The sequence below is a fragment of the Callorhinus ursinus genome, unplaced genomic scaffold (assembly GCF_003265705.2).
Source record: "Callorhinus ursinus isolate GAN/ISIS: 27379988/994484 unplaced genomic scaffold, GSC_fseal_2.0 scaffold1, whole genome shotgun sequence".
Classification (NCBI taxonomy): Eukaryota; Metazoa; Chordata; class Mammalia; order Carnivora; family Otariidae; genus Callorhinus; species Callorhinus ursinus.
In genome coordinates this window covers 7,460,827-7,480,465 of record NW_027397063.1, presented here as the reverse complement: position 1 = coordinate 7,480,465, position 19,639 = coordinate 7,460,827, and the positions used below count along the sequence as shown (strand labels likewise).

Genomic DNA, 19,639 nt, shown 5'->3' with positions numbered 1-19,639 from the left:
GGACTTAAAAAAAATGAATTTGAGAGTTTGGGAGTCAGCCATCATCTCAGCTTCCAGAACAGTGGTTATAATTAATTGTGCCCGAAAGCTAATGAAGAAGCTGATTCTCATCTCCTGAGTCTATGCCCAAAATTTAGGGGTAGAGGAAATCTAGACACTGAACTGGAACTTCAGAGAGTTGTCCCCTTATCCCTACTTGTGACCTAGAAGCCACTCCTCACCCAGCCCGTTTGCCTACACTTTCAATGGTTAAACTGGCTTTCCACTCTCTTCAGCCCTGTCTTCCCCTGGGCTACAGTTCATCAATCCCATTAGCTCATCTTCCTAGCTCCTTTTAATTTTGTTTTCACCATCTCTATGTCCTTTCCCTCTCATATCCTCTATCTTATCTTTTTTTTTTTGCCCCCACACTTGAGGTTCGCTGCCAACATCTTTGCTCTCTCAGATCCTAGCTGTAAACTAATTCTATGAATGCTTATGCCAGAATTCCCTGTTTTCCAATCTGAGTTCCTTCGAACCATAAACATACACTTGTGGGAGACACAGTGACACCAGATACATGAGGATCATCTTTCTCGGGTCCATCTTTATTAAAGATTGTATTTAGAAAATTTTCTTCCAGGGGCGCCTGGTGGCTCACTTGGTAAGCGACTGTCTTCGTCTCAGGTCATGGTCCCAGGCTCCCGGGATGGAGTCCCACATCGGGCTCCCTGCTCAGCGGGGAGCCTGCTTCTCCCTCTGACCCTCCCCCCTCTCATGTGCTCTCTCTCTCTCTCATTCTCATTCTCTTAAATAAATAAATGAAAAAAAATTTTCTTCCATCAAAATAAATGTAAGTATATAGTGGAATGGAGAGATATATATATATATACATGTATATATTTGAGTTTATATATATATATATTTCCTTAGAATTCTTCTTTTTTTAATTCTTTTTTTTTAAGATTTTATTTATTTGACAGATAGAGACATAGCGAGAGAGGGAACACAAGCAGGGGGAGTGGGAGAGGGAGAGGCAGGCTTCCCGCCGAGCAGGGAGCCTGATGTGGGGCTCAATCCCAGGACCCCGGGAGCATGACCTGAGCCAAAGGCAGACGCTTAACGACTGAGCTACCTAGGCACCCCCCCTTTTTTAGAATCCTTAAAGAAATTTTTGACTTAGGGTGGCTGCTCAGGGCTCTACACCCAAACTGTTAGGGTATCAGTTCATTCTCCTCTAACATTAGGTAAAATTTCATGGAAAACTGAAAAGTGAGTTAACACTGGAGCAGTGCTCCATTTTGATACTAATCCATGTGCTTTTTCCAAATCTTCTGAATCTGAACCCTTTTTCCACTTTTAAAGTTATAGCAAGAGTTTTATATGCATTGCCCTCAGGGTAAGGATGACATAGGAAGAAAAAAAAAAGTAAAATTTGCAGCTTTGAGTTCTTAAATAGATTTTTGTGCATCTGTAGAAGCCACTGCAGTCTTTGAAGTTATTAATTACAATAGCCCGGTGTTTGAAAGAAGGAAAAAGAAGGCACTTTGAATTGTAAAAGTTTGCCTTAGAGCCTTCAAGGCCCAGCCGGTGGGACTGGGGATGGGGTATGAAGCTAGGACAGTTCTGTGTTTGTTTTCAAGGAGAATCGTCCAGCCAGGGGCTGGAAGAGCCTAGAATACCACAGAAGGGGCCCCTCACTTGCCACTTCTGGGGTTAAACTCCCATGGTGTGGGATAAGGCAAATAGATGTGGGACAGCTTAAAAGATGGGGGAATCTGAAAATACAGGGAAATTGTGCCCACTCTCTGTCTCAGACTCAGAGGAAGCAGTTACTAGAGTGCAGAGGACCTCTCTGAAGGGTACTCAAGAGCAGCTGAAAATTTCCACTGCCTTAGAGTGGGTGCGAAGGTAGCTCTTAGGTATGGAAGGTGGCTGCAAAGTGGCCCATTTTAGTGTGATGGCCAGAGAGCAGAAAGTGTTTTTGCTATGAGGATAAGCCTCAGGTGGGCCAGACATATCCAGAGGTAAGCAACTCTACTTGCTTAAAAATGACAGGAATGTGGGTTTGCCTGCCAATCCAAAGTACCCACAGTGCTTTTCTCCTGTCTGGAGTCACCATCAGAGGCCAATGTGACCGTCTTCTTTGTCCTTCTGGCTTCTTTCTGGCTTCCTTACATCTCCTGAGCCTGCCTCAGCCCTTCTTGCAAGCTTGAAGCCTACACATTTCCTCTGCATACTGGTCTCATATGTACCTGATAGGGGCCCCCATGTTGAAGGCCTGGGGTCATCCTAGGAAGACTGACTTTCCATTACCATATGGACAAGAGGGCCTGGTCCTTTCAGCAACTCAGAGGCTGAGTTAGGGCCCTAAAAATAAACTTCTAAGAAATTTTTTACATGCCCCCTCTCTTATAGAGAATGGTCTTGGCCTTGAGGTAAACTGAGCCTGATGGACGGTTTTAGTTGTCCATAGTGCATGTATGAGCTACCATGGAGTCCTTGCAGTACCAGCTTATGCCCACATGTAGTGGACCTATATTTTCCGCAAGCTATAAACTTAGGTGTGCAAGAAAACTATGTGATGCCATAAAAAAATAATAACAGATCCCACCTTAGCTTAGAGGTCCCCATCTGCTAGTGGGTATTGCCAGCTTAAGGTAACTCACTTTGACTTAAAACTAAGTTTCTTTTGGTTAATGGCTCAGCTAAAATGAACCTTTCCCCACTTCCTTTCTCATTTTCTTTCCCAGGTGCATCTGGGTGTAGGAGAGTTTAATAAAGGGCCTGGGCATTGGTGATGGTGGGAACAGCTAGTCTGTGGACAACCTCAGTCCTTTGGCTTCCACTAGGGTGTGGCATCCTAGGGCGTCATGGACGCTGCACTCTGTCTCTCTCTGCTGTGTCCTCTGAGATGCCTGTGGCCCCCCTGTGGTCTCCATGTCAGGTCTACACATTGAGTCTTTTCTACTCCAACCTCAACTACCTCACTGCTTCTCTCAGCTCTTCCACAAGGCTCTTCATTGGGAAGCGCCGTGGAGTTTTGGCTGCTTTCCTTGAGATGCTCTGGGACTGAGCAGGACTATGAAGCTCTTCAAGGTTCATGGCCTAGGCGTTGTGACTCCCCCATTCTGGAGACAGTGGGATGTAAAATTTCTCCTAAGTTTTGCCACCTCCTGGGCCATAGCCTCTGAACCCCAAAATAGCATTTTCTGTTTAGGGTCCCCCCTGAACTTTTCTGAGGTTTCTATTTTCCTGTCTTCAAGTTGGGACTTGGCTCAGGGATGGTCATGAAGCCTTCTCTCAGGGCTTCTGGTACCAAGAAGCTTTAATGACTTCCCACCCGTTCTTCCCTTCTTTTCTGGGGGTCAAAAGCTGGTCAAGGATTGGAACATGAAGGAAGAAAACATCATTTTGTGCATCTCCCCAACCTTGGGCCTCTGGGCTGTGGCTCCTGCTAATTACAGATAAATTATTTAAATTATAAAACAATTAACTTACTCATGAAACACCCGGTTCTTGAGCCTGAAAGCCACAGTTTTCAAGATTTTTGTCTCTGCTACAAATCTGTAAAGTCTACTTAAAACTCAAAAGCTAGAGTTTGATTCATGTCTGGCTTGGAAGCAATACATATAAAATTAAAGGTGGAGGAGGGTAGGGGTAAAAGCAATAGACAATAAAAGCATATCAACCTTTTTCTGTTTCCTTTTGTCTTTAGCAGAATTAAAGTTCCATTTACAGAATAGTTTTCCCCATGTACTCCAGTCCCACTGATATCCCCTTTCTTGAATTGTGATTGAAAATGTAATCAGTTCCATAGCTTCAAATAACTTCTAGCTACATGTCTTTGTTTGGCTTGTTTGTCTGTGTGGCTCATCAAAGTCAAGAATGATTCTCCTTTTGTAGCCTTCCCTGTGTTTTAATGCTTTGCTTGTGAGTGGATGAGAACTGTTTCACTCTTTGATGCCACGATGGCTGGTTCTCTCTATATCCAGAGCAGACCATTCCATCCTGCATCATGGGCAGGAATAGGTAATTCGGCTTATGGCAATAAGAATTCAATATTTTCAAGATAACTGAACATATTTGTAACGTATTTGTATTTGGCCAAGCTTTTTTTGTCCTGCTTCTATATTTTTATTTCTTTCCCACTTTTTATCAAACTTAAAAAATATTGTGGCTGGAAGAGAACTTTAAAGGTCACCCCCTAATTCCATAGATGGGGAGACTGAGAATGACGGAAGAACAATGACTTGCCCAAAGTCACATACCCGTTCAGTAGCAGGACAGCAACCTGCATTCTTGGCTTGTGATTCCCAGGTCATGTTTCCATTGAGCCATTTATACTTTCTAGAGTTTGTTTGGTTTAGAAGACACTGCCATTGTACACTAGAAAAGTTATTTCTAAATAGTTACTAATTGCTTCCTGGCCTCTCTGTGAATTGGTGAATGTTTAGGTTTCCAGGCAAAGGAAAGCTTCTTTGCATAAGTATAGAAACAACCTATTGAGACTTCTCCAAATCAATTGTTAAATAAAGTGATCAGACTACAGAAGAAATGAAGCCAAGGACACTTTGAAAGCATCTGATAACGTTCCCAGTGATACTTAGGACTTAAGATAAATGCAAAGTTAAGGTCTTAGGGTTATCTGTGGACAGTAGTTTCTTAGTTCTTATGGCTGGTAAAGACTAAGTGATCAGGGCACCATTCTTCTCCCCCTCCACCCCCCCCCGTTGAAAAATCCGAATATTTGAAGTCTGAATACTTCAATTAAAAAATTGGGCAGAAAGGAAATTCTGGCCCTACTAACTTAAACTTAGTGGATAAATGGAACAACAGTAACTTCATTATATCACTCAGGTCTTACTCATTATTTTTGTGTGTATCTGGATGTGTATGTTGTAACTTGGAGACATGGCGGTATTGTGCAATTTGGCCAATTAGTCCTATTTGGGTTGCCGATTCTGCACCGCATGAAACCATACAGAACATTTGGTTTTCTATCACAAAAATGTTCTTATTTGTGCAAATAGAATTTCTTTGAAAATTTAAAGGAGAATCCCATTTTCCATGATGTCAGTCTCTATGGAGAAGATTTTGAAAGCAAAAATGATTTTAATATGCTTGTGCATCTGTGCATATAAAATTCCATAACTGTGGGAAGCATAATGAGATGGTTCCTAAAGGCAAGTTAAAACTGCAGCATCAAGCAGAAAATTTTCATTATCTATAAGAGTTAATTAATAATGTCATTTGGCACAGTCAGATGTGCAGAAAATAGTGCAAGAAGTAAGAATGCTTTGCTTTCCTTTTGCTTTTCAAGGCCAGACTACTTTTAAATTGCTTACCGGGAAATAGACCTCATAGTTAAAAGGTCATGGGCTTGGAAACTAGTTGGGATTCGTTGTTTTGCTGCTTTGCCATAGATAGTTTATATAGAACATAATATAATGCTAGTCAAATGCAGTAAGGTATTTGGAAATAATGTGGGGGAAAGTTTAACTATATGATCCAGCTGATTTTCTTAAAGGCATTATCTCTACCCTGTGTTCCTTAGGTAGTTCCAATTTTGCTGGAAAAACTCTAAAATAATTCAGCTTATAATTTTAGTCTAAGACAAAATAAGCTTTATTTTTTTCCTTATTGCATTGACTTATAAACAGTCTTGTTAGGAACCAGATAGGACAACATTATGTGCTCCATAGTTCTTGATGTACTTGTTCAATCTTTTCATACCTCTCTGCTCTCTTGCTAACTTGAAACAGTCTTCCTCAAGGTATAATCCACAAATAAACTGCCAGTGTTAATAAAATCTCACTCTTACCACTTAATTTGTAGTCAAATTGCTATATTCCATCTAGCTTTAAAGAAAACTCATGCTTACCAATAGTTTTAAACAGCTGTATTTAAGATTGCTGGGAGAAAACTCATGTAAGAAAAGCTATTTTAAGAACCTCTTGTACTAAAGATAGTTTTAATAAAAACTCATGTAAATGCCCTCATTTTGGAGAAAACTGTTATATGTAAGCGAATTTTTATGAAAACTAATGTGCACAAGTAGTTTTAAGCACACTGTATTTAAGTAATTTCCCTGAGTGATTCTGAGGTACACCAAAGTCTGAGAACTAAGGACATAAAAAGAGAGTTTAGAAAAATTTTTTTCATGCTCAAGCCCTTTTTTTCTCTAAATTTCACTTAAAATGCAGTGGCCCCAGGGGCCACTGTGGTCTCATCAAGTCATTTACTCGATGTCAAGAATTGGTTGCCTAGGGCATGTATAAAAGGAAAAAGAAGAGAGTGTAAGGAACCTACATTTCTGAAATGTATGGAGGTCCTTCAAGGGGAAAAAGGGTGCAGAGACCAATTAAACTTCCTATTTGATCATTTTGAGTAGGCCAACACCTATAAGTAAATATGAAGGTTATCAATTGGATAGAATGAAATTTTTGTCTCAAAGATGTGCAGTTTCTTTTTGAGTTGTCTCTAGAGAGGATCTTTTGAATATCGAATGCCAAATATGTGCTATATATCTTGCTTAGAATTAGTGGTCATACCTCTAGAATCAATAAACATCAGTGACTTACTGAATCTCAATTATATGCATGATTATGCTTTAGATCACTATTACACAATAGAATCAACTGGTTATCTTAAAAAACAAAACAAAACAAAACAAAAAACCCAAAAAAACTATTGTCCTGCCTCCATTCCAGAATAATCAAATTAGAATTTCTAGAAACGAGGTTCAAAACTTCTACTAGATTCTCACTTATTGCCGATTTGGGTCCTTCTCTTGGGTGCAATGAAATTGCCCTTGATTTTTAATGCTTGTATGAGGAAATGTGGTTTTGGATATGGTTTGAACCTCTAAAATGGAAAACCTCTTTTACAAACTGACTCTGTATTAAGATGCATGATAAATTGTACTTACTGTCCACCTGACCAGAGAACAATGTTTAATTTCTCTGTAAGGAACTAACATCTGTTAACCAGTATCTTTTAACAGAATTCTTATAAATGATCTCATTTTCTATGCCATTATATTATTTCATTTAATTCTCATAGCAAATATAGGTCAACAGATTACCTTCATTTTATAATTGAGGAAATTGAAGCTCAGAGAAATTGAAAATTACCCCCAATGATCAAAATTATTTTTTATTAAATGACAGCTATGTGCCAGGCATGGCTAATGTGTTTTGTACATGATCACTGGATGAGATACACATTATCATGCCTGTGTTCCCTGGAGTATGATCTGTAGAACAATGGTCCATCAAGATGCTTCTAGGGAAAAATAGATTCTGTTATCTAATAAGTTTGGGAAATACTGAATACTTTCCAATCGTGTTGAAAATTCCCAATGCATCATAGCTTCTTAAACAGACTGCGATATCATGCAGTAAAGGAATGTTTAGAGTAATGCTCCATGGGTCCCTTGACCAGGAAAATCTTATTTGAGTAACACTTGCCAGTGGGACCCACTGGGAAAGATATTCCTTCAAGACACCTGTAGGACCTAGATACTATGTCCTGGTATTACATATTAAGAAACCAAGGCTTTAAGAAATTCAGTCACTTGTCTATGGTCATTCAGCATGTGTCTGTACCAGAACCTGCACCTAAGTTCTGTTGATTTTGAAAATTCTCTTTTGATTCTAAAATCTAGGACTCCAGGCTGCTGACTAATATCTATTTCTTTGTTAGTAAAGCTGAAATAAAATTGTTGAGAGGATTAAATGTAATGCTGTATCATTTCAAACATTTCAAAACATTTTGAAAACCATAAAGTAACATATAAATATCAGAAGTAGGTGGTATGCAGCTTTAAGTGGCACACAAATATTAATTTTATCCAAACCTCTGAATTACACTTTTAAAAGATAGCTCTGTAGAAAGTGAATTTTGTTATTGTTAACCTTGATCATCCAAACTTTATCAATCACCCTTATACTTTTTGGTAGCATCTTTGATTTATTAAATAGCCCTTAGGAATATAAACTTATGTAATTTGTGATTTCTATATACAGAATAAATGAATTATGAATAATAAAATATTTATCCCAACATTTGACTCTATTGATTGTGAAGATGCAAACCCTGACCTAGGACAAAGTATGTTGCTTTCACTTCAATAATAGTAAATAAATGTTGGTGTAATTTATAGATTTTTTTTAAAAGTACGTTTATTTAAAGAAGAAAACAAGACTGAGAAACAATCAGGGCAAGAGTCAACTTTCCTAAACATGCTTTACTGGAGAAATATAACGTTGATCGGAGAGACCTGGGGTTCAAAATTTGGAACCCATTTAAAGTTAAGCAAAGAGAAGGCAAAATGCTACATGATAGCACAGATGGCTTATCTTTACTTCTGAGAAATATGTTTTGGGGGCTAACTTCGTATGTCAAAAGGTAATCCGTTAAGAAGAATGAAGACCAACTGATCCCGTACTGAGGGAAGATGAAAGGCATCTTTAATTCCCCTACTCACCATGAAGAGGAAAGAAGCTCAGAGGGATAGCAGACATCCTTCATAACAACAAATTAAGTAGGCAGTTGGTTTTCTATGTCACCAAGCTCAGTTAGAGTGGGAATTATTTACAACATTTTTGAACGCAGGTGGGAAATAAATCTACAGAGATCTGTAACTAATGTGTATGGAAACTTTTTCTTCTATTTATTTTCTGCTTCTTGCCCTTCTCCCCAATATACTTGGAATGAATTGATAATGACGAAGCGTCCAGAGAAATGAGTGTGACAGTGGCAGTGCTCAGAAAAGATTGGTATGAGAACAACCACTCTATCCTGGGTGAGTAGGAAGGGAATAAAATAACATCTCATGAAAATGTGTTCGTCAGTGCAGAGTGAGAGTGAGTAAGTGGAAAGTAGAAGATGTTATGCATTAGTTTCTAGTTTAGGATCTTGTTTGGAGCTTGCAAGAAACAATCTGTAGCATGAAAAAAAAATCACAGTTACTTAGAGACTTTGAGCATACTATGATCTGAACCTACAGAGGATTGTCAAGTGAATGTTATGTGAGAACCTGATGAAAATGAATTTCTACCCAGGGATCATTCTTGACTGTGTTGTGCCTTCCTGAGTTATTTTCAATTTAGCTAATGCTCTTCTGTGATGCCAGAGGTTTCAAGTTTAGTTTTCACTTTCTGGATCACGTTTTTCAATTTTTAAAATCCAAGACATCTTTGAGTCTTTGTGTAAATAATACATTTTAAATAGTGGAATCAATTTGAGTTGAATATCAACATTGTTACGCAGTTACTACAAAAAGATAGGGCTTCAGGTAGTTTGAACGTGTGGATCTACAGAACATAAGGGAAGGGAGAGGGAAAGAGGAGAAAGCAAGGTCCACAGAGATAAAAACAATTCCACAATATTAGCATTTTGTTTTTATGCTTTGCACTGTGGAAAGTCTGGATCTACTTTTTTCATGAGGAAAGACTTGTTTATTTTTAATGCATGAATATAGAACTAAGATAACCATTGTTTAGAAGGTATAGCAGATTCTGGAAAATACACATATCTTGGAGTTTATATACCCTTAATACACCTCAGTTTCAACACAGAATGCACATCCGTTCTCAGTGCATTGAATTCAATGTCTAGAGTCCGTGAGTTTTGCTATCTTAAAGGGATAGGGAATTATGGCTATTTATGCTTAGTAGATACAGATATCATCAACAACACCAATTAGCAGAAACAATTTCTACTGAGCAGTTTTTTTCCTTTAACAGATTACACAGTATGAACTGAGGACTGTGTCCGAATCCCTCTCTCCTCTCGAATTAATTTGCCACATTCTAAATCCGAAGATAAAGTGGTTCCAGAAGTGGAGTTGGTTGGATGGGTTTGCTTACACTGCAGTCCATAAAAGAAACAAAAAGCCTTGCATGCAAAAGAAATGAGAAAAATATAGAAAAAATGAATAAATCAGAAGCAAAAATGAATGTTTAAATGAAAATTTAAATAAAATGAAGCTGGCAGTTATGAGAAGCACATTAAAGCATAACATATACAAGCTTTTATTTTTCAAATTAGTTGCATAAAACAAGACACCTCAAGAGCAAATTGAAAGTTAAAACAAAGCAGAGCAGTCCATTTTCCCTTTTAAGCAAAGATAGTTTTCTCTAACAAAATCTAAGAAAGGGGTGCTTAATATTCTCACAATTGCCTTGTTATTGTGGGAAAATTTTCATGAAAAACCAAGTTATGATCAATCACCCCCAGCTTTGGGACTGTAAGGAGAGTTTCCACTTAAAGGAGGTGGGACTGGCGTGAGATTATTAATCAGAACTGGCTATATAATTTACGAGGCCCAGTGCAAAGTGAAAATATGGAACCCCTTGATCAAAAATTATTAATAATTTCAGGACAGTGACAGCTGAGCATTAAACTAGCCCTGTTATTAATTGTTTATAGTCTTAAAATTCTAACAATAACTTTAAATTGAATGGATGGCCTAGTGCACCACAATGGGCATGAACTTCGTACTTTAATTATTCTAGTATGCTTATGAAGGAATTCTCTTTAATACAATCATCTTATTCAGGTTGGTGTAAGTTTCTGGTGTGATTTTTATCAAAAACAAAAGTGACAGGCAAAAATGGTTGACTGGTGAAATCAACTATAATCCTAAATACAATTTGGAAAAATAAAGTCTCTAATATATTTCATTGTCATTCTGTATAATTTATCATATTCCTGGTCCCCCCAAATTGGTGAATTATCCTTTTACAAATCATATTTTGAGGGAGGTAAATGCTCAGTTTCAAGATGCTACATTTATATCTTTATGTAAATTGCTTTGCATTAGTCCATGTGCTCAGCATCTAGACTTAAAGGATGGTAACATTTCTCTCAAAGATCTTTTTATATCTTTTCCAATTTTGGATTTATTTCTTGCTTGATTTATCTAGGGTTTCTATCTTAAGAGCAAATAACTGTTCAAGAAATTAACTGAGTTTGGGATTTCTGCACTGCCATTCCAAATAGTGCTAATTGGATTTAGTATATAAGGCGCTTCCTTCTTCTCATTAATAAATGATGGGGTTGCAGTGCCGGAAGCACCTGGCAGGGATTCAATAGCTCTTTGCTCTAACTCAGAAATGGCTCTTCTAGGCATCTAATACAATAGACTGTTACAAGAAAGGGCACGCATCTTTAAACCCCCCAAACTTAAGACAGATCACGCCAACTAAAAACTACCTAGTCCTAGAAAGAGATGACTCACCTGTTCAATATCATTGTTCTTCCGTGATTTGTATATAAATTCTCCAATGGCTACAAATACAGAAAGGACCAGTCCAGCAGCCAGAACAATGAAGATGCCCCCAATATTTTCTACTCCCAGAGCACTGGCCTCTTTGTTGTCTTCCTCGGGGCAGCCATTCCCCCGCCACCACTTCTCTTTCATCATATGCAGCTTGCCCTCTTCTTGTAACTGAAGAATAGCAATAGTGATTTTATCCCGGTAAGGAGAGCCTGTAAGTAAGGTCATTTGGATATTTGTCACCAAAAGGTTGGAAGATGTCAGGAAGGATTATTGTCTTAAAGGTAACGACTTTATGGCTGTTGGGAAACCCCAGTCCACAAATTGACTGGCAAAGGGCACGGAGGTTGAATTCTATATTTTGAAGGCTCTAAATAATTGGAAAGTGGAGAGCTGACATGCTGAGATTAACTCTTGCCCAGACTGTCTGTTCCTTTTAAATAAGGAAAAGCTGAGCTGGGAATTCTGTGACATACCTCTGCTTCTGGTGAGGTTTTCATAAATCTTTTCCCACGTTGGGGGATTTCGTTGTTTAGATTTTATTTTTTCTCAGTTGTCTAATATTGTGACAGCCTGCCTAGATGATCACCAGTGCCATCTTGTCTTTTCCCTAGGGCAGCCGCTAGACAATTCCCAGTCTCCCTTACAATTAATTCAGTGTGGTGAAGTGACCAGTTTCTAGCCATTTGGGGCTAAAATGATGTATGACTATTTCCAGTCCTATCCCACATTCTCCCAACATGATCCTCTACTTTCTCTCTTCATTTCCCCAAATATGCAGTAGGAAGGAAAGGACTTCAAGTCACTAGGTATAGTGGAACCACCAATTGGAAGGAATTTGGATCCCAGGATGACTGCATGAACAGTCTCTCTTTCAATGCACCGTGGACCATGGCAAGGTCAAGAAACCAACATTTATGATGTAATCCACTTGAACATGGCAGATGTTGGTTATAGTATTAGTCCATACTGACTAATATACTTAGTAACATACCATTAAGATTAGGTTTTGAATGCTTCAAAGGTTCTAAAAATTCTGCTAGGTTTGGAAAATTTGCAAGGACTTCATTGATATCTTTTATACTCAATCTTCTAGTAATGTCACTGAACTTTTAATTATGTTAGGGTTAAACAGTACTGACACCTGTCTGTAGCCATAGCTTGCCCAGTACTGGCTTCCTTTGCCAGTTTATGCAAAGGGAGAGATTAAAAGATGGGAAGATGCATTTACTCAATTTCTCATTGGATGCTAAGAATTTTTTGTTGGTATTTCTTCTACTTAGTAGGAAGGCAGTACACCTTCACTCTTTCTGTTGCAAACTTTAAAGTTCTTCTTGGTAGGAATAAAAAAAGGAAAAAATCAAAGAGCAAATAGAAAAATGGGTCATCTTAGAACTAGAAGAGATCTTAGAAATCATATAGTCTAGTCCATGTATTTTAGCCTTGAAAAAATTTAGGATGTGGAAGTATGAGTAAAAGTACTAGTTACTGGCAGAGGCAAGAACTTAATTCACTTCCTCTTACTTCTCACTTAGTGTTATTTCCCCGAAAGCTGCTTCCTCTACCCCACAGCCTGCCCCTCTTCCTGCCTTCAGCCTCCACATACACAAACCTTATGTTCCGTGGCATGTTTTATTTTGGAAAAGCAGAAGGTTAACAGTGTGGCATTTGTCATTTTTCCTTCTTTCCTCCCAAAACTTCCTAAAGTCGTTGTCAGTACTCAAAATCAAGTTTAAAAGAAGTGCAAAGTGTTTTGGAGTTAGATTGTGGCTTGTCAATTAGAAAAATGGATTTTTGGTGAAAAAATGCCTCTTGTAAGCCAAATTAAAAGACATTGGCTGCTTGCTTAAACACCCCCAGAATAAGGGTTAGTGTCAAAATTAGCACCATTAACATACCTATAGCATGTTGAGCAATTAAGTGAACCAGGAGAGCTTCGCTTTAATGTACAAGAAAATGCTATGAAGAGCGTTAAGAATGATTCTTACGGTTGCGGTTGCCGCTGTAATCATAGCAGTATACACAGTGGGCACTCAATAAATGTTGACTGACGCTCTCCTTCTGCCTTCAGGCTGCACAATACCTACAACATCTCACACAGACGGGGATCGGATCTCCATTTAAAGTTGTTCTCTAAGGAAGGTAATTTCCAGCCTCCTGGTAACCTGTTTAAGCCGTAACTGCTCTCATTCTCTTGAAGTTTTATTTTAAATCCCTCAGGAGGCATATTTCCAGAGCTTCTATCCCAAGAGTCTCAAAGAAGCAAAGTCTTCAATTTTGTGTTGTGACCGAGCCCACTTTGCCAGTCTTTGACCATGTGGAAGAGTTTAGTGCTTTCAGGGAGTCAATGAAGGCAAGACCAGAATTGTGTGGAGAACTTTTTTGTATCTGAATATATTTTGGCTTCAGTCTCGTTGTTATTGCTTAAGTGGACTGAGTGACATCAGAAGTGATTTATTACAAGTCACTTGAAAAAATATATATGTACACACACAGATCTTCCTGAATAGCAACTGAGCTTTCTTAAATAGTCAATTCATCATAGAAGAAACATCTCACAAATTTATCCAGCAGCTGTATTCCCAGTGGATGTATTCTCTCTGAGGTCTGCCATCTGTTCCGATTATTCCTTCATTGTTTTTGGTTTAAAAGCCTGACAGGTTTATAACCAGTATGAAAAGTTCCTTGAGTGTATTTCTTTTTATCTAGGGAGGGGGAAGAGCTCTTCAACTTTGGAACTTGTGTGTCAGAGTATGGATGAGGGTGGAAAAGAGTAGACTGCCTCAGAACACTCAAATCTCTATATCATATAATATACAATGCAGTGATACTCACTGAGACTCATTTACAAGAGGGCAAAGTCATTTTCAAATTGTTGCATTAATTCAGGGCTGTCGCAGAAAGAAGCCCCTTGCTTCCTTTCCATTCTCCCTACCCCCAAACTTTAACTTTAGTGTTATATTCATTCATTAGAAGAAATGTCCATTAAAAGTCTCATAGTAAAGTACAAATATTCTTAGAAGGAATGATACCCAATGTTATTTTCTCTCGTTATTACCAGATAGGAAATTTGGTGAGCAAGGAGTAGTGTTGAAGGTGGTCAAGGTGGGCTGATGAGGTGGAAGATAAAATGAGGAAAGTGCAGTTTTCAACTCTATAATTTAATCTAAACATGGTTCTATTATGAAACTACGGTTGCTCCTCTGAGAAGATGTAGAATATAACACAATCAACCTTAAGGTCTTGATTTTGAAGATTTAGGTAAATGTACCCACTTCTGGTACTTTTGTCTGACTTATGGCCCATTTAACTAAAATCAGCAGTTGTGTGATATAAAAAAATAGCATCTGCCTAACTCTCCCCACCCCTATTATGGAAAATGAGGTGACAAAGCTTGGTTAGGGAGATAGTAGATTGTTTTACAAAAAGAGTCATAGCATTCCTTTAATTATTGTCTAACAATCCCACTGAGCCTCCTGCAGAACATGTTCACTTAATCAAAGGAGAGTTTACCATTTGTGAAAAAAAAATATACTCTTTACTAACAATATTGGTATTTTCATAAGGGAAAGTTATTGAAAATAAAGGGACAAGAAAGTAGTTATAGGTTCCCTAGCTCAATCATTTTTCAGGTTTATTTAGAATACAGTCTTGATAACAATAGTAACAATAATAATAAAGTTAATTTCCTCCATGGCATATATTTCTAACACTAGCTAGAGAGCAGGGAGTCAAATTGGTTGCCTATTCATAGTAAAGGGTAAAGAAAGTTGATCTTTATCTGGTTAATTAAACTAATATTGATCAAAAGTTGAATATGGGATATATATAGTCTTTTTTTTTAATGAATTTGTGGCTAAGTGTCCAAACATTTAGAACAGTCCACCTAAAATCTGATTTTTTTAATGAAAAATGGAACATCTAACAAACTTGTGTTCAAATTCACACATACGCAATTGACTAGCCTGAAAGACAGCTGCCCCCTTTGGATGACCATGTGGTCTCTAAGTTTCCATAGTTGCTACCATTCCCTATTGCTTCCTCAAGCAAACAAGTTTATTCAGTTATGATACCTCCTTAGCCTCTATAAGCATTTGAGTTTGTGATCCTTGTCTAATGTTGAGGGTTGGACTGGACAATCCCTTTCATACAACAAAAATAATAATATAAACTAGAAAATCTTGGATCCTTAATAATATGACTTGACTGTAACCAAGATTTCTGCTTATTAGACTACCCAGTGGTCTAAGGTGGCCCCAGATTTCTCTCCCTTGGAATGCTTATCACAAAATTAGTAATCATTCACTTGAGAAAAGCAGATTACCACCATACCCAAACCATATATGGTACAGTTTTCTATAGAGAGAGAAACCATAATTGTCCCTTAAATATAAAATATAGTTCAGCCTATAGTTAGACATGCAAGAAAACCTTGCTATATGGGTCTGTATCCCTACAAGGCAATAACATCCCTAGGGAAAACAGTAGCACAAAATACAGAAATGAGAATATTTGGAGGTTTTAGATAGTTATCCTTGATTGTATCGAACATATTGCCAAAGAATTATAATTTAATCTTTATCTTTCTTCTTTTATAGATATAACTTTGGTTTTACTTCTGTTGACATAGAATTCTAACCTTTCAACTTTTAGCATCTATATGCATCTATATGCATAATTAATTTTGTTATATTCCAATATAATTTAAGATAGAAAAACTAGATAGGCATGTATAGGTACTGAAGACAATAATGTCAAGAGGATTAATCAGGAAGATATTCTTTTAAAGATATTTTTTGAGAGTTTAAATAATAAAATTGATATACTCAACTAGATATCTAATGGTAGAGCTTGAAAGAGACAGTGGGTTGAAAGTTCATTAAGTTAAATATCTGGGAATTGTCGATTCAAAACACGCCTCTGACCTACATGGGCATTTCCCTTATTGATTAGTCCACTAAAGGTATTGTAGAACTTCTCAGAGTGTGGAGTAGATATCTCTGAGTTTATTCCCTTCTAAACTTCATAATTGACATTGCCCATCTCAGTCTTGGCTCATGCCTTGCTTCTCTTACCGATAGGTGTTCCCACTCCATAACCTTTGGAGTCAATGAGGCCCCCAATCTGAGTGAGGTTGCAGTTTCTCTGTGTCACATACTCAATGCTGGTAGACTCCATCAGCAGGGCGTAGTCAGTGGTGAGTACTCGGTGGATCCCTTCATCACTGTTTTTAACCAGGGCAGTCTGCTGTCTGCTGCTCATGAAAGCCCACATCTTCTCATAGGTGGATATCTTTGATTTCTGCAGGGAAAGAAAGAGCACCCACCAGCAGAAGAGTGCTGAGAAAATGCGTCCTAAAGCTATTCAAAATCCCAGTGGTCCAAATAGTATAGAGATTCTTTCTTTTCACATAGGAAATCAGTATGGCTGATCCTTGAACTTCAGTTTGTAGTTGAGAAGAGCCCAATTTATTACAGGGAAACATTAGAAGCACTGAGGCAGCTATGGAGGAAAAGGAGATCTTACAGATTAGCAATATAAGATATTGGCTCAAAGTCCTTTTGTTGTTAGGGAAGAAAGAACACTGGTATCGATGACAGCATTGGCCTAACGAATTGAGGCCACTAAGAACAAATCCTCGAGGCATACTGGATCAAGGAATGACTAGCTCACTCCAGGACTCTACTCATTGACTCCATTTCCATTCATCCCCTAACTTCAGCAGGTACTGTTTTACTATTTTCTGGTGTGTACGTCTCTATACCTGATACAGCATGCCTTTGCTGGAGACAGCCCTGAGATAAATCACATGCTATTGCTGCTTTGTTTATGAAAGAACTGCCATTCACTCTTATCTTTTCTGGAGAATTTAGAATACAAATATTCTTTACAAGTTAAAATTCAGATCAGAAAATTCTTCGTACTGTATATGCTTTTTTATGTACATATTGAATTTTAATTGCAACTCTTTCAGAAAATGAGGCCTGAATATTTCATTTCAAAGTGTTCTATGATGTCTTTCCCCTTATTCTTCAGCTTTTTCATAGATTCAATAATAAACCATAAATATGATGGTTTTATGATATATGCATCTATACATTCCATTAACTCATTATCTTACTTTCTTTGTTAAAATATACTGCCTTAGTTTTCATATTGCTTGGATATGGACTTTTTATTCTTTTGAATAATGACCTATGACTAGACATTTACATTTTACTCTGTAATTTCCATATTTTTCCAATTTTTTTCTGAATTTGTCTTCATTTGCATCAACACTCCCCTCCATTTATTTTGAAAATGAAAAACATTATGGGAATTACTAATAATTCTGAGCTAATTCCAGCCCCTACACATGAGATAGCTTCTTTGGCAGGCATAGGGCGTATCATCTCAGGAGTGCAGAGAAGCTTCAAACATGATTTGGGGCCATAAACAATAAATGGAATACCTGTGGAATCAACTCTGGCGTGGTTATTCATGCTCAAGTGTTCCTGGGGGCTCAGTTAATTCCTAACTCTATTTAGGACCTGGGTTAATGCTGTAGGCTTTATGAGTTAAGGGAGGACAGATGGCTTTATTTTGGATTGTTAGGCATTTGAAGATCCCCCTGAGAAAGTTCTTGTGAGACAGACAACAATTCAATAAACAGTACCTTATAGATACCGGTATTTTATGGAAGCCATTCTATCATGATTAGGCCCCTGTGAATTATTCCTCAACTCCAGAGATATCTGCAAATTGGAGCTCATGTCTCCATGACAAAGGCATGGTTTTTGGTATCAGGGTCAATGCCTCATTTGTTGTGTGATTTCAACCTCTATGAGATGGATAATACTAAATTTGTAATAAAGAGGTACTTGAAGGAGTACGGGGAGGTCAGTCTGTCTTTTGGTAGTAAATGCACAGCTGGGAAAATTTTTTCCTCCTTCAGGAAACTACGTTAAGGGAAAATAATTTTCTTAGAAGTATGAAATTTTAAAGTTGTCAGAGACTTTAGAAATTGACTCATTCAAACTGCTGTTTTCACAGAGAGGAGGAAATTTTGGTATAGAAGGTTTGGAGACTTCAGGGAAGTCACAGAACTAGTCAGTATCAGGCTGATACTTGACCCCAGGACTCCCAATATCCAATTCAATGCTCTTTCCACTGTACCATGATGATCTTGGGGAAATGGATGTCCTTACTGCCAAATTTCCCCTGAGAATGATTTTTTTTTTATTTTTTTGATTTTTTAAAGATTTTATTTATTTATTTGACAGAGAGAGACACAGAGAGAGAGGGAACACAAGCAGGGGGAGTGGGAGAAGGAGAAGCAGGCTTCCCGCTGAGCAGGGAGCCCGATGCGAGGCTCTATCCCGGGACCCTGAGATCATGACCTGAGCCGAAGGCAGATGTTTAATGACTGAGCCACCCAGGTGCCCCTGAAAATGATTTTAATCTTATTTGCTCTACCTTTGACAATAGCTTCAATTCATCGACTTGTATTATTCCCTGAAGAAGTTTTCTATTTTGTATCATGTTAACACAAACTCAGAGTCAGCCTCCACATTAAAAAAATCCCATGAAACATCCATTTTTAATCATATTTAACTTTTATTAAAAATGAATGTTGTAAATAGTTAAAAAACTGGATTTTTATTTTTAGGAAGTTGAGGACAAAACAAAATAAGTGATGGGACCCTTCATGGTAAATGGACAAGGACTTGAAGGACAGGGAGGAAGATGAAAAGATTCAGCTCAAAACCTACAAGCCTGTCATTGAGCCCCATTAGGTATGTTCTCAAATTATCTGCTGTGGGGGGTTGTCTAATTTCTCAATACATGGCAGACCTATCTGTGGTCTTACTACATGTGACTAGCATACAGCTTGTATAACATGTGGCTCACCAAAAGCACTCAACAGCCTTCAAAGTAATCTACACTCAAGGAGAAGTATCCACCGATCATGTACTTGGTGCTACCACGATATCCATGAACTACAAAAATTCTCAATTACTACTCTCAATTTCTTTTCCTGTCTCATCACAGCTTGGTAAAACAATGTTTCCTGAGTTAGCATGTTCTTCGTACCACAATTTGAGTAGCTCTTCTCTATGGAGCTGGAGGTCATGGATTTAATTCAACCATATCTACTTTTTTCTTCTCAGAGTAGAAGGTTGTTCTTGACCTGAACTCCCTGTGGTGCTGGAGGGGAAGTCTAGCTGGCATGGACCCCTTTGAAGAGTTGAGGGCAGAACTGTTTCTCAGTAAGAAGACTACCACTTGGTAGAGGACTTGGTCAAGTTGAAGGTACAGGAGACATTCTAAATTTCTTTGACCCCCTCCTGCTATTCTTGTTGGGGCTTAATGATGGCAAACAAAATGGAACAG

At 38.0% G+C, this 19,639-nt stretch overlaps 1 protein-coding gene across 7 annotated transcripts in view; it reads right to left on the bottom strand.

The window, feature by feature from the left end:
* GRIK1 (glutamate ionotropic receptor kainate type subunit 1) overlaps positions 1 to 19,639 on the bottom strand; it is a 364,878-nt gene that overhangs the window by 6,194 nt on the left and 339,045 nt on the right. For 5 of the 7 annotated variants that reach the window (XM_025867840.2, XM_025867857.2, XM_025867847.2 and 2 more), the window contains 2 exons: positions 16,342 to 16,567; positions 11,228 to 11,478 (listed from right to left, as the gene is read on the bottom strand). In XM_025867840.2, coding sequence (XP_025723625.1) covers positions 11,228 to 11,478; positions 16,342 to 16,567 — 477 coding nt within the window. Of the gene's footprint in view, positions 1 to 9,319; positions 9,883 to 11,227; positions 11,479 to 16,341; positions 16,568 to 19,639 lie in introns of those variants that run through there. The other 2 variants (XM_025867865.2, XM_073891313.1) reach the window with 1 other exon arrangement.